Source organism: Carassius carassius, chromosome 39 (genome assembly GCF_963082965.1).
Source record: "Carassius carassius chromosome 39, fCarCar2.1, whole genome shotgun sequence".
In the NCBI taxonomy this organism is placed as follows: Eukaryota; Metazoa; Chordata; class Actinopteri; order Cypriniformes; family Cyprinidae; genus Carassius; species Carassius carassius.
Window position 1 is genome coordinate 22,621,139 of NC_081793.1, and position 18,960 is coordinate 22,640,098.

The following is an 18,960-nucleotide window of genomic DNA, read 5'->3' on the forward strand; positions in this document are numbered from 1 at the left end:
AGAGATATCCATTAGTGTGTGCCAACTGTGCCAGTAGCGATGAGCACTCAGTCCTCTCTCCTCTTTAACCTTTCAGACTGTCTCTCTCTCTTTCCATCTCTCCTCCTTCATTGGCTCTATTGTTTAGCACTTATGTGCAGCCCAAGCAGAAAACATGACAAGCTGTCCACTTGAGGAGAGACGACAGAAGGGAAAGTGAAGGAGAGAGAGACCGATACAGGTGATGGAGCAGGATAAAGGTGATGCCATCGCCAGAAGGGGAACAGAAATGAGAATAAGAAAACACATTGGATGGAAAGGCGGTGAGATAGTGGGAAAAAAGAGGAAGGAGTGAGACACAGAGAATGGAGGAGAAAGAAACTGGATAGGAGTGTGAAGTTGAGGTCAGTTTGGGATACGATTCAAAAGGTTTGGAAGATGCCAGACAGTAGAACTACATATAAGTAAAAGACAGCGGATGTAACTTAGATGAGTTATATAACATTAAATGTAGGGATGTAACGATTAATCGCGAGCCGGTCGAAAATTGATTCAAGTATGTGACAATTCAAATCGGTTGAGATGCCAAACACATCGCAATAAAACTGGAATTAGGGGTGCACCGATATATATCGGCCGATGATTAATACGCATCTAGTCAGTAAAGCCGGTTATCTAATCAGTGGTAAATTCCATTAGGTGCGTGATTTCACATAGAGCAGCTGTTACTACACAATGCCGTTGTTTACTGAAAAGCTGCGCAAACCCATGTTCATTATCACCATTGATTTGCGCAGCTTGTCAATTGACAACGGCTTCGTGTAGTAAGAGAAAAGATCTTTAGAAAAGATCTTTCCTCTGAACAATGCACATTTAAGTAGTGTTCATAAGCAGCTCTGCTTTTTTTACAGCGGTAACCTAGGAAAAACTATCATTGCTGTTCATAAGTGCCACCTGCTGTCAGAGAGAGACTCTGCATCTCATTCAGTTCATCTGCTGTATCGTTCAGATAAGTTTTATATAGTATAGTTTCACAAAACTAAAGTCAGACCATTCTGCTTTTGCTTCAAATTTAGAAATTATACTGTCTAATTTAGATTAGAAACTACTCATGCTGCATGTATACTGCATCTTTGTTTGGATCATGGATAATATTCAGTGGTTGCCTCTTATTTAAAATGGAAAGAGTACAAGCAAAGCCTTAGTTTGTTCATATTAAGAGATTTAATTTATTTGTGTAACTTATTTCTTTGATTTTTGGGTTTGTTTTAAAATTCATAGCATACATCTCATACTGCCAAATTGAAACTTACACATATATTTTCTGAAATATTTTACATCTTAACCCACCCCCCTCACCTCAAAATTTGTGAAAAATAAATACTGAAAAAAAGTCTAAATTGCGAAAAGTGAACTTTTAACTTTATATTAATCACCCAAGCAGGCAAAAGCAATAACCTCAAAATATATATCAGGGATTGTGTTACAGAAACTTTCTGTCTCAAATCTTCTGTCCTAAATGAGATCCTTACTGAAATCACCATGGTTACCAAACAGATAAGACAGGCTTCTAGCGTTGGATGTTTCTGTAACACGGCCCCAGGGGTATAAATATATAACACAGTTCGACTAATTATCCCGGTAACATAACAGACTATATCACAATGTAGTTATTTTTGTTGAAAAGTAATAAAGAGAAATGCCTTATATTTTAATAACCATGATCCAAGTAAATACTCCAGTGAGATCCTTCCATTTAATTATTCTCTCTTATGATTTGATACTTGATGAACATGAAGCAAAAGGTAAGTTCACTTATAATTAACGAACATCTAATATAATTCATACAATATTTCAACCAGGTATGTCTTTCTTCACCTTCTTCATGGTTTTCTTCTATTGCCGTGCTTCAGAGCTCATTGGTGATAATGACGGTATTTGGGCTGAACTGCTGCCCACCAGCATCTCCCACCTCAGCAGTTATTTATAGAGCTCCACTCCTCTTCTTTCCCTCTCCATCTCTCTCTGCTGATCTCTCCATCCCTCTACCTTCACCTCTTTCTTTGTCGCCATCGCCCCCATATCGATGGCTCTGCTCTGTTTTTTTTTTTCAGTTGTTCTTCTCTCTCAGGTCTTCTCCTCATTCTATCAATCAGTCTCTGCCACTTTCTGTCTCATTGCCTTGTTTTTCATTCTCCTATTGCTGCCTACTCAATTCTGCCCTTTATTGGCTAATTTTCCTCCTCAAAGTTCTTATTTTTTTCTTTAGTTCACACATTCTTTAAGACAATGACTTTTGTGAGAGGCTGTTCCGCCGGACATTGTATGTTTTGCTGCAAAAATACTTCAACCTAAATTAGTCACAGTCATCTCTGGCACCAGCTTACACACACACACACACACACACACACAGTCATAAACACTCACACAGCTGCAGATGCTCACAGCGTCAAACTCACATGTTCACAACCATTTGAAAGTTTAAACTAAATTGAGTCTCATTTAGAAAATTTAGGGTGAATAATGTTTTTATGTTTTTATGTTTTTGAAACATGTATGTTATGCTCATCAAGGTTGCATTTTAGGATCAAAAATACAGAAAAAACATTTATTTTTAATATACAGTACAGACCAAAAGTTTGGAAACATTACTATTTTTAATGTTTTTGAAAGAAGTTTCTTCTGCTCATCAAGCCTGCATTTATTTGATCAAAAATACAGAAAAAATTTAATATTGTGATATATTATTACAATTTAAAATAATCGTTTTTAAATTTATTATACTTTAAATTATAATTTATTTCTGTGATGCAAAACTGAATGTTTAGGATCATTATCACATGATCCTTTAGAAATCATTATAATATGATGATTCATTATCAAAGTTGGAAACAGTTCTGCTGCTTAATATTTTTTCAGAACATGTGATACTTTTTTAGGATACTTTGAGTAATTTGGGGTCAGTAATTTTTTTTCTTTCTTTTTTTTAAATAAAATCAATACTTTTATTCAGCAAGGATGTGTATATATATTATTAGAATATATATTATTAGAATTTTTTATTTTATTTTGAATAAATGCAGTTCTTTTTAACCTTTTATTCATCGAATATATTAGACAGCAGAACTGTTTCCAACACTCATAATAAATCAGAATATTAGAATGATTTCTAAATGATCATGTGATAGACTGGATGTTACATGTGACACTGAAGGCTGGAGTAATGATGCTGAAAATTCAGCTTTGCATCACAGGAATAAATTATTATTTTTTAAGTATATTCAAATAGAAAACTATTATTTTAAGTTGTAATAATATTTCACAATATTACTGTTTTTTCTGTATTTTTTATCAAATAAATGCAGGCTTGATGAGCAGAAGAAACTTCTTTCAAAAACATTAAAAATAGTAATGTTTCCAAACTTTTGGTCTGTACTGTATTTTAAAACGTAATTTGTTCCTCTGATAGCAAAGCTGAATTTTCACCATCATTACTCCAGTCTTCAGTGACACATGATCCTTCATAAATCATTCTAATATGCTGATTTGGTGCTCAAGAAACATTTCTTATTAATGTTGAAAACAGTTGTGTAAACTGTGACATTTTTTTAAGATTCATTGATGAATATAAGGGGCAAAACAGAATTTATTTGAGATGGAAATCTTTTTCACTGTCACATTTGATCAATTTAATGTGTCCTTGCCGAATAAAATAATATTTATTTTTTAAATCTTACAGACCCCAAACTGTATGTTACTGTATGTTTTGTTAAAAAATAATATAAAGACTTAAAATTAAGTTTGTACACAAAAAATACATTGTGCATTAATATTTCTTTCCAAAACCATTTTTAAAGGATGAGATGAACTAGAAAAGCAGCTAAAAACATCCCATGATGCACCATATGAGGTTTGTTGAGAGAAAATCTAGAATGAGTAGAGCTGGGTCATGAAATGGTCATGATCCTGAAGCTCAAAGATAAAATAGTTTTTATTTGTTAAACATTTTTAGAACTCAAAAAATACCATACTTCAAATATTCTCTTTTAATAGTTTTGATGGCTTTACTGTTATTCTAAAATAAAATAAAAAAGTAAAAAAAAAAAAATGAACATGAGCATAATGAAAATAATGAGGATCAAGCTCACCGATATTGGGGTGTTTGAGTAGACGACAGATTCGGGCTTCACGTTCCAGTTTCTGATGATCTTCAGAGGACACAGAGAGAGAAAGAGAGAAGCAGGTTAGATATTTGAGATGGCTGATGGCTTGTTCTCACAGCTATAAAATAAGAAGGACACCTCATCTGAGGTGCAAGCAGCTCTGTCCTCTCCTCCAAGAAGAGAGAACATTTTTCCACAGGTGTCATAGATGTGAAATGCAATGCTGGAGAGGTAAGGGGGATAAACAATTCAGAGAGATGATCAAAAAAAATGTAGATCTACAATTTACATGCAGAAGATGTGATCTAATTGTATTGGCAAAGCACAAAAAAACTGAAGAAATATATCCCAAGTTAACAAGGGTCTGCAAATTTGGTCCTGTACAGTACATTTTGTGTGTGTGTGTGTGTGTGTGTGTGTGTGTGTGTGTGTGTTTGTGTGTTTGTAACAGTGGGTGTGATGTTCAAGCTAATCTAAGGCTTATTACTGAAACTTGTAATATAGTTGTGTGTGAGCTCAAAGGATGAATGTTGTGTAAAATTAAACAAACAAGCCCGAGGGCTCATATTCTCACACTTGCACCACACACACCACAAGTGCGGAGAGACTAAATAGCAGGCTCAATGTCTTGACGGGGCTTTATTCATCCTCCCAGTGTAAAGATCACCCACTATGCACTGCTGGAGGCCAGTAATATTGGATGTGATTCATATTTTAGAAGAAAATAATAGGCTTTAATGTCAAATAAACATATTCATATTTTGCTTACAAGACTTTGCAGATCAAACTGCTTTAAAAAAAATATTTTAAATCACAATTTTTATCTGGCTTTCCAGCTCTAAAAAGATCTAAACATCCTCAAAACTTGATCAATTTACTTTCAAATTTATAAATTACCCCATTGGCAAAAGGTTTTGTTTAAAAACATTTGATACATTTATGCAAAAAACAGAGAAAAGTGAAAAAAAGCAAGCTACATTTTCACATAATTAGGGCTGTAGCTATCGAATATTTTAGTAATCGAGTATTCTACCAAAAATTCCATCGATTAATCGAATAAAATGTGTTTTTGCTTAATTAAAGTGCAATATTAATTATGCAAGAGAAAAGACTCCTGGGTCTCTTAAAAAGGAACAACTAAGTTTCCTTTTTCAGAAAAAAAATATTTTTATTTTTTAAATGCATAGAATGCAATGCATACATAAAAAATATAAACATTTAATTATTACCCATTGTTTCTCTGTCTGTACTTGTACTGTGAACAATGACAATAAAGTTGACAGATGAATTAAGTGCATTTAAGTGCCATTCAGTTGGGGTTTTAAATAAAGCATTTTCTGAGATGCACATTAAACACATAAAACATTAATTTAATGTATCTTTTAATTACTGAAAATTAAGCAAACTTAACTTTTTGGTACTAACCCACAATAAAGAAACTAAACCGGACTTTTATTTTGACGGGTTGACGTACTTTTACAGTTCTGTGTATGTGATGTGATGCTAGTTTTACTCAAATCAAACAGTCAAATGCTCATGAAGTGACTGTCAGAGCAGTTCTCGAGATGTTGTTCATGTGTTCACGTCCTTATTTAGTGAGACAGCAGACGCTGAAATTACCGGAGCGTCACGCGCTCTTCAGTGTGTGTAAATAAACGGGGACACGATTCTGCGCCATTCATTAACAGAGACACGCAGAACATACAGGATTCATATTTAAATAGACTGTTCCGGCTTAATATTTACAGATATTAGTCCATATCGTGATTTGATGTAAGTGCAATGACCTATTTTTGATTAATTCATTCAAAATTTGGCAAATTCCGTGCCATTCCACGTGAAACTGTAAAATCCGTTTTAATGACTGGATTCCGCGATTCTCTCCGCGTTTTCTGCATCGCCCTAGTTGTGGTATGCCAGCTCTATCTTGCAATGGACACAAGCCACGACATTCTCTTTACGTTTGCATGCGCCCTCAAATCAAAACACTACTGACTCCTTGCGTCTCCTTCCACTTTGTGGGTGACGTAAACGAGTTGTCACATTAAAAAAATTATTGGGAAAGAACCTGACGTAAGCTTTAAAATAAATTAAAAGAGGCTTCGAGGCAGAGGAATTTGCCTCGATCATTTTTTGTAATCGAGTTACTTGAGGAAGCGTTTCAGCCCTACACATAATTGTAATGTAGAAACATGCATCTCCTGTAAAGCTGCTTTGAAATGCTATGTTTTATGAAAAGTGCTATTCAAAACATAAATGAGTTAAAGTGCCCCATTATTAATAAATAAAGTTTTTGGATCCCAAAACAAAGAACTGACTAAACCATGTAGTCAGTAATTTGAATCCCACTTCTGTGATGGCTACACGTCATGGGGTAACACATTTGCATAATCCCCACCTATGTTCTACATGGGCTGTCCGCTAACAACTTGACCCGCCCTCACAGTATCTTGTTTGTGTGGTTAACATCATCTTGAGAATACCCTATGAAGATAAATTTGTTTTATTTTCACTTCCTAAAGATAAGACCGCAAAGAATCAGTGGTTAATTCATTTTCTCCACTGTACAACAGCAGTACAACCCCAATCTTTCTTTGTGTACCCGTCATTTTACTGCCGACTGCTTCTCTAAATATTAGGGAGTTCAATGCGGTTTAGTACCCAGTTTATTTGGACCAGGTGGCTCCACTAAATCACAACCTAAAAGTATGATAAATAATAGATGTTTATATTTTTTATTCAGTGTTTAAAATATACAACTATACCAATGTGTGTATTGTTTCCAACATGCGCTGTACACGGTAGACCAATCACAACAGACTAGGCAATCTGACCAATCAGAGCAGAGTATGTTCATGGAAAGGAGGGGTTTAGAGAGACTGAATCTTAGAACAGCTTCCAATGAATCAGTAGCGAATGGAAGTGGAAAATTAGGTGACACCAAATGCATATTTTGGGGAAACCCAAAATTTTTTTGACCTTGCATGCATGTAAACCTATTGTAGGAGACAAAACATGGCATAATAGGGGCACTTTAATTATTAGTGTACAGTACACTAATCTGATTTAACTGATCTTGTCTTGGCAACAACAAAAAATACCTTTGCTAAGTTGGCAAATATATTTTATTAAAAATTAAGTAAATATCAGGGCCATCTCGAAAGTCTCAAACAAGTCATGTTTTTAAGTTAACTTGCATCGGCTGAAACAACAGTGTCATCTTGCTTTGCAGTCATCATGTACATGAAACACCATTGCTCCCAATCCGCCCCTTCTGAACTTTGTCCCTCGAATCTCTGTCATTACTTGAGCACTCAGGAGTGGAATGACAACTTTACTATGTATGTACTTATAGGATATTATGAAGAGAAGAGTGATGTGAATTACCACATCAGTACATGCATGTTGTGCAACCGGCATGGACAATGTAATACTGACGACTTTCATCCGCCCAGATCTCCGCAATTAACATATCAGCTTGAGTCAGTCTACAATATCAATGCTGTCTAATCTGACGTGCTTAAGCAAGATGTTTTGGGAAGCAGAGTCTAGCTGGCCTCCTAACTGGCTCTGGTCCAAACCTAGTGGGTTGTCTACGTAGGCGGCATTTTAAAGTGTGCTCTTGACACGAAGACTGTTCCAAAATGTAGGCAGCATAAAAGACCTTCTTTCGATCAAATTGTAAAGGCAGCATTGCATGTATGATTCACAGTGAGGTCAATACCAGCATGCACTGCTTAGTTAAAATCAATGACAAAATTTAAAAAATAAAATAAAATCATCCAAGACGGTGGAAGAAATTAAATATATAAATATGAGAATACAATTCACTGAATACAAAAGTACCATTAAAAACTTTAGCCTTAAAAAAAATGCTTGATATTATATAACAATATGATACATTGTTTAAACATTAGGAGAATGCTAACATCCAAATCTACTAAAATAATGTGTACAGTATTCCAAACCGCTGACTTATAAAGTTACATTTCAGTCAAGATGCTCCCTTAGAAGGCAGTTGTCTAGGTATGCACTAGGTGATGGTTTGGGAACAGAACTATAGAAACACACTAGGAGGAGAATTTTTTTATGTAAATGTTCTGCTTTTGTAAAAACATGATGAAACCATGATTCTGTCCGATTATTACATTTTATAAAATGGCACTTTTGAAAGGACATGTAATACAAAACACCCCATCAAGCAAACTTAAGCACATCAACTGGAAGCTGAGTGTCGGTCGCTGGTTTAATTGAATGTGTTATTTGATTGAACACAAACACATCCATTATAATTTGCCATATATTGTGCTGTCAGCCGTTCAGAACTACTGCTTTTTTCATTTTTATCACTACCCCATTCTGTCTTGTTGACTTTCTTTCTCTCTGAGCTAGATTAGGTGTTAGCCTTTCAAACATGCAACACCACACACACACACACACAGCAGACATGCTCCAAGCTAACAAGATCTTCTCCCATCTTGACCTGTGACCCAGTGGAAGATTAACCCTTAGCATGCCGCTGGCACAAATGTTGTTTTGCTCCACAGCCCTTTCACTTCTGGCCAACTGACCACACATACTCCAACCGCAGAAGCAGAAGAGTGCCAAGATGGCACCAAATCCCTGTTACCGGATCAGCTAAGAGACACAATGAGCCCATGTGATCCTATGAACTAGCAGCTGAAGCAAAGAGAAAGCCATTGTTTATATACATACATATATACATATATATAGATATATATATACACACACACACACGTTGATGTTCCTCCTTTCAGTTCCCTATTTCTGCTTATCTCAAAAAACTTCAGGTCTTCAGAATATCTACATCATCATACCCACACACTAGCTAAATGTATGACTACTGTCTGTCTGAATGAGCTGGTTTAGCATTAAAATAGAAGCTTTAAACTCTAGATACGTCCTCATGATATTTATTTTTATGTTCACAGCCTACATTTATGCTCCAAAAAGACACAAGATGATACACTGCATTGAAAAAAAAGACTACTCCAAGTAGCAGCAAAATATGCATACCAATATGAAACTTGGAAGTGCTAATACAGCATCAAATCAATTGCAATCTTTTCATTATCAGAATAAAAGAAAAGCCCTTGCTTTTCAACCCGTCTCCTTCAACCATCTGGCTCCATTCCCGTTTTTTTACAATCCAATCAATTCCAGAGAGATCAATTCAAAATTTGCTCTACATTCTCTTGCTGAATATCCTGTAAAGTAAAATGAGTTCCTCTAGCTCAAACTAGTAACACCAGCGTCATGGGCTCGATCCCCAGGGAATGCATGAACTGATAAATCATATACCTTCGGATAGAAGTGTCTGCTAATTATGTAAATGTAAAAACTGAAAAAAGTTTCACACTGACTGAAAGTGCTATCCGCTGAATGGTCTGATCTTCAGCCTCATTTACATGACGACTGATTAAGCTCCACTAAGGCAAAAGCTGAATACATCAATGGCAAATACATTTTAAGATACTCTACTGCATCTCAGAAGTTTCAAAGTCCCAAAAGGAACTGGAGAGGAAACTCCCTTCTATATTACAGAGAGACAGCAGCGTGTTGCTATCAAAACTACTTCAGTTTCACTACGGAAGATAACACACTCTCATGCTGCAGTAATTGTATTACAGACACACACAGCCCTCTAATCTGATGCATAATTAAACGCAGGGTAGAGATAGGAAGGGCCCTCTGTCCTGACACTGGGGGAAAAAGAGAGCCATTGAAAGGTTACAGAGAGGAGGCCAAACACTAGAAGAAAAACACTGAATGTCAAATAGAGCTTTTAATACAATGTTCATAGATATTGTGTACAGATTTTCAAAACAGCTGTAATATTCAAAATAGCTTTAAAGGATGCGTGTAATGGAAATGTAAACACTTGTTTGTCAAGTTAATTAGGATCAATTTAATTAAGATCCTTCAATAGACAAAGCAAATTAAGGAACAAAAAAAATAACTGGAAATGAAAATAAACAATTTGAATAAACACTTATTTGGAGCCAAAGAAATACTTGGAATGGAAATTTAAACAAATTATCATTTGGAAATTGGAATTAAACTGAAACTGAATCAAAAGTGGATTACCTTGAATTGGAATTGAATATGAAATAACATTAAATAAGAAGTCATTTGAAATCAGGTTTAGAAAAAGAGAGGCACAAAAATACTTTAAAATAGAATAAAACAAAATTATAATTGTGTAAACAATGAAACTTAATTGAAAGTGATTTACTGAAACTAGAATTGAGTATGAATAAAATGACAATTTAACTAAAAAGAGAAGGTATTAATAAAGCAGATGGTTGAATATTTGCAGAATTAGAAGAATTTTAAATGGAATTAAAATTCAAGTTGGCACAAACTGGTTTGGAAGTTAATTAACTGGAACTGGAAATGAATTGAATGGAATGGGATAGAAAGTCTAGAAAGATTAGAATACTGATGCAAAAGTGCCACCAGAGGCAGTGTGTGTTTGAGCGTGAGTTTGAAGTGTTTCCACAATGGGATGTATTTAAGTAAAATACAAAAAGAAAAAGGGAATCCGCACACCAAGCAAAAGCAAAGTTCAAGGTCCTTTGAACAAAAATGTATTACTGAAGATTTACATGGAAGTAACAACAAAATCTAAAGTGCACTAACAAAAATGTGACTGCACACATGCACACAAAAGGAAGGAAGTATTTAAGTAAAAAAGGATATTTAAAAAGTAAAACTTGAGGTATCATTTTATCTATAAGGGAAGCCTCCTCAGTACCCCGATGAGCCACTAGTTCATCCGAGAATCACTTATGCAAAAGCACACTCAGTGTCCAAGCACAGATATGCACACCTGCTGCACTATAATGGAGTGTTTTCCTGTGAAGTACATTGATTTGTACATCCTGTGCTAAGGACTCAATGTGGCCAGCAACAATCTCTGGGTCCTCTTATCCTCTGAGAAATAAATGAGCTGCTGTTGTGGCTTTGGGTCTTAAATAGGGTCTTTTATACACATACATACAGACATACATGCATACAGACATACAGACAGACATACATACATACATACAGACATACATACATCCGAAAAGGAGTCAAAACCTCAGGCAAAATGCCAGTTTGCCAACTAACCCTGATGCATAATACACACAAAATTATTTTGCTCAATACATATATTATATTTAATTTGATCGTATTATTTCAGTACATATACAGTCTAGGAAATGCATGAACTAATCAAAAAAAAAAAAAATGATAATTGCCCACACTGATTTTTTTTTTTTAGTTCCAAAAATATTTTATTTGTTTTCATTTGGATTATTAGGTCTTTGTTGCGCAAAATAAATAAATAAATACAATTAATTCATATAAATATTTTTTATCTTCTTTGCATGTTACAAAAAAGTGCATTAACTGATAAAAAAAACCAAGGCAATGTACACCACTTTAGATCAAATAAATAATTGCAAACATTAACAATTTGTTTTTTCCATACTATGGAAGTCAGTGGTCCCATCAATCTTAGAAAAAGAATAATCTAAAAATAAAAAAAGCGTTCTGCTTTGATTTAAGCTGGCAAGGATGTTTCCCAACTAGCAAACACAATGATAAAAGCCAAATTACAGCGGTTTCATGTTCCGTGACTTGTCAAGATAATGCCTTCATTAGGATGCCAGAGGGAAGGAGGAGGAGCTCAGAGGCAGTCGACTGAAACAACCGTAACACACACACAAAACACACTCAGGTAACCCATCCCCAACAGAAAATGTTCAATCCTAATATGGATACGGATGCTGAAGTGTTTAATTGCTTCATCACCCGTGCCATTTAGAGACTCTGTGCGCATGTGTTTTAGAGTTGGTGTCAGTGTTTTGCTTTATTGTGCTGAAGCTCAGAGATCTGTGGGCTCAATTACTGGCCCACAGGCACTCCTGTGTTTGTCGCAATCAACAAAACTGCAGTGGCCGACAGAAAAGAGCAGACGCAGAGGAGAGCAGATCCGCAGGGACACAGGTCTAGATCCAGAGTGCAAGTCAGTATGAGCCTGGACAATTAATAGCCTGTCAATATCTGCTAGAAGCAGCTGGTCACCGATGCTTTTCCATTTTCCAAATGATGAAATGATGAATTTTTTTCCAATGATGAATCTTAAATATGACAGGAGGCATTTATGTTGAAGGAGCAGCCCCAAGAAAATAATATCAAGCAGACTTTTCTTTTTTCAGTTCAGAGTTACAGAAAACACTGAATTATGTGCATTATAATATAAAATCTGAGGTATTTAGAGTAACATTTGAGCTTACAAAGAACTGCATTTAAAAAAAATATGATGTGTAATATAATAGGGATGTGCACGGATAGTCGAACATTCGAATATTCGTTCTGCTCTAATTATTCGATAAATAAAAATGATATTCGAATTTCGCAAAAAAAAAAAAAAAAAAGTTCACAATAAAACCTAATTTGGTCACTTTCTGTGATTCTCCACGGCATATTTGAAGGTGTATGCAAGCAAAAAATAATTAATGAATGATTAAGGGGCCATTCACATATCGCGCCTAATAAGGCGTGGAAAAGGCTATGCGCGCCGCTTTCTCCTTCTTTCCAAAGCGTTCTGGCAGAAGCGCTCCTGAGGCGACGCGTTCTCTCCATGAAGACGCGGAAATTTCAGCAAAGGATAAATGGATTTGCAGCACAAAAAAATCGCTTTCAGTAGCTCTGCTACTAAATTTATTTCAAAATGGCAATCCATATACAGCTATGATCAGCTGTTCCTTCATCTTGGCTGAGCTTTCAACGTTGTTACAGGAAAGGATGAAGCTGAATGTTTAGTTCTTGTCACATGACCCGCGGTTTGCTTGCGGCATTCTGAAAAGTTGAGATGTTTTTAACTCGATGCTGTGCGGACGCGCCTGGAAATAACGGGACCGCGTCGCACCGCGTGCGCATCGCTTCCATTATGAGCGCGCATACCGCGCGCCTACATTGGAAATAACGAACTTGAGCATGCAAAAGACGCGATATGTGAACGCCCCCCTAAGAGCTGCGGTCTTCTACAGTACTTCAAATATGCCGTGGAGGATCACAGAAAGTGACCGAATTCAAGAACATTGTTGCGGCATCTCTCAAGCAACTAATAAACACCGCTAACTTGGAGAATGCAGTGAAAACTCCTCTTCTCGTGTCTGCCCTAGACCCTCGGCACAAACATCTCAGGTTTCTCGATGAAAACATGAGAGAAGTAAGAAAAAAAATATTTTTTGAACAATATCAGACTTTTCCTTGATGCGAGTGGTGCGTCACCAATGATGAAGAGGATGCAATGCCCACTCGTCGGAAAAGGCTGAGCCAGTTCTCCAGCGATGATTACAGAGAGTCCAGCCGAGACGAGTGGGAACAGTTCTTGCTGGAGCCATGTATTCCACCAGATGAGGATCGTATTCAGTGGTGAAACGAAAACACGAAGCGCTTCACAAAACGTACTCGCTTAACACACCGTTATTTGTGAGTCCCGCCAATGTCTGTGCAGTCAGAGCGCGTTTTCTCCGCGGCCGGCCTTATTGTTAACAGACTAAGGAGCCAACTTTCCTCCGATCATGTTTACATGCCCCGTATTTCTTAACAAGAACATTTGAAACAATAGAAAAAAAGAAAAAAAGATTTGCTGACAGTTTAAAAGTTAAGTGTAAGCTACATTCTGTACAATAGCCTTATTGCGGCAGGCTGCTTTACGTTTTTTCTTTGTTTACTTTTTTTTTTTTTTTTTAATCTGTACTTTTGTTTGTTTGCACGCATTGTTAAAGGTTTTCAGCTACAAAACACGATGTGTAATGTTCAAGCTTATTGTAAGCTTGTTCAAAATGACGAAAACAATGTTGCTGAAAAATAACGTCTGACTCATTAAACTTAATTTAAATAAACGAATATTCGAATATTCGTTTTTTGTGAGCTCAAATATTCGAATGTGATATTTGTGGAAAACGCCCATCCCTATAATATAATATGATGTGTAATATATATATATATATATATATATATATATATATATATATATATATATAAAATTGCATAATATATTAAAACCTTTTTTTTTAACAAAGGAAAAATCTACCATAAGTTATGCTGTTTCATGCTTCATTTTTCATTGATAATACGACTAGCTGTATTGTGATGTCAGCAGTAAGGTAATGCAATACTCTAAAGAAAGCAGCACCTGCATGTGTCAACCAACTATAGTCATTTAACACTCTAGTATTAATACTCTACATAATGCTCTGGGAAAGACTTTCTTCACCATCAGAGAGTAAGGCTGAGGTCACATGGGCTTTAAAATAAATAAATAAACAGATAAGATCCAGGCCAAATCCATGCTGGGCACACTGCCAGTCTTCACAACACTCACATACAAACCACAACCACACAGACACACATGCCAAGTCCCTAAAATGAGTGAGTGGGTGGGTGGGTTAGTGGGTTAGTGAGTGGGTGAGATACCAACCACAACCACATGTACACACATCCCAAGTCCCTAAAATGAGTGGGTGGGTGTGTGAGTGAGTGGGTGAGTGAGTTGAGTGAGTGGGAGGGTGGGTGGGTGGTTGATTGGGAGGGTGGGTGAGTGGGTTGAGTGAGTGAGTGAGTGATTGAGTGAGTGAGTTGAGTGAGTTGAGTGAGTTGAGTGAGTTGAGTGAGTGGGAGAGTGGGAGGGTGGGAGGGTGGGAGGGTGGTTGATTGGGAGGGTGGTTGATTGGGTTGAGTGAGTGAGTGAGTGAGTGAGTGAGTGAGTGAGTGAGTGAGTGGGTTGGTGGGTCTGTAAGTGAGTGAGTGAGTGGGTGGGTGGTAAAATATGACCATGTTTATAATGAGAATAATGAGTCAGTGGGTGATATTGCTGGACGCACCATCAGACAGAGTATATAGGCTAATGTTGGAATTATTCTTTTATGTCAGCTGCTAGTGGTGAAGCAAATCCAGCGGAGCCTTTATCTTAATTTCATTATTGCCAAATACCCATCTTAATTTAGAATTTATCTTAATTTAATTTAAGAAAGAAATGTTTTATTGGTGCATTGTCCTATTTATATGCTAATTGAGCCTATGCCCATTTAGAGTGCTGAGATGTACAGAGGACTTATTTTATTTCTTTATTCCAACTTCCAAGTGGCATATAGTCTACGTTAGTCACAAATACATTGTTAAAACATGTATAAATTACTAATTCTTGACAAAAGGCAAAAGAGCTGTGTGTGTTCGCACATTTGAATAATGTCGGGCTGTAAACGGGTTCGGGCTTTTAAAAAGCTGTCAATCAAAATGTACTTGTTGGGCTCGGGCCGAAATCTGTCGGGCTCGGGTCCTGTCGGGCCTAACTTGATTACAGCTCTACTCATTATATAATCATATAATGGATTGAATTAAATTTGGACTTGATGGAACACCTCGCCCATGAACTGAATGTTAGCTAGCAACATCAGCATTCCCTAATTAACATTAATGACGAAAGCCATCTTTTTTGCAATGTGACATCATAAAAAAACGTCATGAGCCCTAAGCAGCAGGCTATCAGAATATATCTGACCCAGACAGAGCTGTCCCTAGGCACTGGCCGCCAAGGCCACAGCGTCTGCATCTCAAATCTCCACTGCTTCGTCTTCCTCCATTCCTATTCTACCCTTTTTGGTTTTATAATGCCCCTCCTTGACTATTCTGATCTGATATTTTCAACAGATGGCCCTCTGTGCAATTCCTCTTTTCTGTCCATGATAACAACACCACAATACTGCTTTCCTGAGGGGAAATATAAAAGTTAAAATGGTATTTAAAAAAATAAATAAAAATGGCACATCAACAATGTCAATAAACAGGCTGCATAAATACATACTGCAAACCTTCAAATCAAAGAACAACAAACTTTAAGATTAGAAATGGAAAATAATATTGAACCAAAGGTAAAAAGAAAATCTAAGCAGCGAGAAATTACTCTCTATTAATATTTATTAGTTAAAATTAAAATGAATCTGCAATTATACTCTTGAAACTAATTCTCGGACCCTTGAGGATTAAGACTAGCTAGAGCACAAAATTTCTTTATACAAGACTGGGATTCAAGCTCAAGATTGCTGCAATTCAGGGCAATTCCTTCCTAGAAGTCTAACACTGGCACCACAATATCTAAAATGGCTGGTTACAAAGACTTTCCTGATCTCTTCCCATTACTCAAACTATATTAAACTCCTGGTGTAATTGCTCTGGGAATACAATCCTCTGCGGTATTGTTGAATTAGCCCTGATGCGCTAGGCCAAAACAACTGAGAATGTTCTGAACTGGTCCAAGTCTGTAGGCCTGAAATACGTTACAGTTAGTGTAACTCAAAGCTTGTAAATATGCTTGATTCAGCCAAATTTATATGAGAAGCAACAGATGCCACCTCAAGGGACAGACAAAGAGGCACACTGAATGAGTATAAAAAGAAAGAACATTGAACCCAACTTTATTAGTGGTGAGTATTGTTATAGACCTTAGAGCAGACATCATTAAATTATACAAAGATGAAAACGAGGCTGTGAGAAATACACTAAAGCTGAACAACTGTCATGTTGTTAAACAACATTACAATCCAATAAACGCACTGTACTTCTATCACAAACAGTTGTTTTCATTCTTGTCAAAAATGAAATATTGTGGCTACCTTGAGGTTTAAAATAAGCTAAAACAAACTATTAAAAAGTTTGTTAACTGAAATAAAGCTATCATAAAATAAAATAAAACATAGGTATTAGATGACAAACTTAAATTAAATGAATGACGTTTCAGTTAAAATACTCAAATGACAAACTACAACTGAAATAAAAAAAGCTAAATAAAAATAATAAAAAAACAACTAATACAAATGACAAAACAAACTAAAATTAAACTTAAAATATAAAAATAAAAGCTAATATTAATATTGATTAAAATCTAATCATATTTCATTAAAACTAATACTACAATAGTACAAAAACACTGGCTAAAATACTAATATTACAAAAATAAAAATTTTAACGAAGTTGTGTTAATTTATTTCACAAGACTATAACTTGAGTTAGCAGGTGTTTACAGGTTTTTAGGTGTTCTAAGGATCTGCTTCTTGCCAGTAACGGCACCAAATAGAATTCCAAATTTATACGTAATGCAAGTTCTTTTTAATATGTTGCCCCAACATGGTTGTTTTTGCATTAAGAATTTTTAATCAAACCAGCCTAAGTGATTCAGCACTTAGTGGAAATGGTTGGGAAGTGTTGAAACAGCATTTGTACAATTACACCATCCACCAACAGGACTCTGAATCTCCAGACAGCAGCACTGCATTCATACTTTCCACAGGGGCTAGCGAAATCATCAGAGAAGGGGATTCTGGGTAATGCGGAACTGAGCTCAATGCTCACACTGCACCTGCGGTCCAAAACAACGGTAACCAAGCTGCAGGTGGTACGGATGTAAACAATACATTCCCAACATACACCTCAGCCCCCGCCGTGGCCTGAGGGGGCAAATTAGAACAGATTATTCCCTTCAGACAGAAACCGAAAAGCTACAGCTCATCAGAAACAGCCTCTCAATGAATATTTCAGAGCAGCGGGCAAAGGTGGTGTGCGTCATGTAATACCTTTTAGCTGCACATCGCCCTCATCTCTGTGTGACGTTCTATAGCCCCGGTCATCTCTCAAAGGCCATTAAAGCTTTTCTCTGTGACATTTAGGACAGATCTTCTCTTTTCCAAATGCTGCTGTTATTAGAGTCTCAGTAAAACAGGGCGAGCCATGCAGGACATCCTTCCACATGTACTAATAAAAAGTCCCAAACCAAACACCCGCCACAACACTGATTAACAAACCAATGACTGAATGAAAAGATGTATCTGGTCGAGCTCTTTTAATGTGATAATAAATGCCATCGATGCAACAAAACCACTTTTCAGAGTTGCATTAGAAAATGTGCATCCACAGATATTTGTTAGGGATGCACCGATCATGATTTTCCATGGCCGATTCCGATATCGATTTTTTTACAGGCAAACTGATAGATTCCGATACCGATGCTTTTTTTAAGCAACAAACAAGAAAGAAGTAGGCATAAACAAGATGCTTATTTGGTATTTAAAAGGCCAAACTGGCTTTTGTCTATTGAAAACAATAACCGTAACCATCTAAAATTAACGACAGTAACTGCACAATAAGTAGCCTACATTCAATACAAACATAGATGGTACAGACATCAGCATAGGGGTGGGCGATATCTCGATATTTAAAATATGATATGGATTTTGATCGTTTATATCGATATATTGTTTATACTTAATTCTGATTCCGCCTCTTTTCTTGTTTGTCTTCTCTGTGCTGCCTGCCTCTTTGATTTTGTTCCCCCTCCGCTCGCGTGTTATCTCATTGAACATGGCGGCGTCAGCAACCAGCCTGGAGGCTACAGAACTAGTAGAAAAAAAAAGGACAACTGGCTACATTATATGGAGATACTTCGGTTTTAAGGCGTTGGGCGAACAGCAGGCAGAGGTTTACTGTAAGGCCCTATGATTTCCGCGATGCAGAAAACGCGGATGGAATCGTAGAATCCAGTCATAAAAAAAGAATGCGAGTCAAAAAACTCGCAGTGATTTCAGCTTCTGTCTTCTCACTAATTTAGGACGTTAACACATGAGGAACATCTCCAGAACTGCACTGAGAATCACTTCATGAGCATTTGAGCTTTTGATTTGAGTAAAACTAGCGTCATATCACATCATAGACTGTAGTATCACATACACAGAACTGTAAAGGTAAA

The 18,960-nt window shown here is 36.5% G+C and overlaps 1 protein-coding gene across 17 annotated transcripts in view; it reads right to left on the minus strand.

Annotated features, from left to right (window-relative positions):
• Nucleotides 1–18,960, minus strand: part of LOC132121655 (calcium/calmodulin-dependent protein kinase type II subunit gamma-like) — a 76,906-nt gene that overhangs the window by 34,788 nt on the left and 23,158 nt on the right. For all 17 annotated transcript variants that reach the window (XM_059531293.1, XM_059531283.1, XM_059531282.1 and 14 more), the window contains exon 3: nucleotides 4,128–4,187. In XM_059531293.1, coding sequence (XP_059387276.1) covers nucleotides 4,128–4,187 — 60 coding nt within the window. The remainder of the gene's footprint in view (nucleotides 1–4,127; nucleotides 4,188–18,960) is intronic.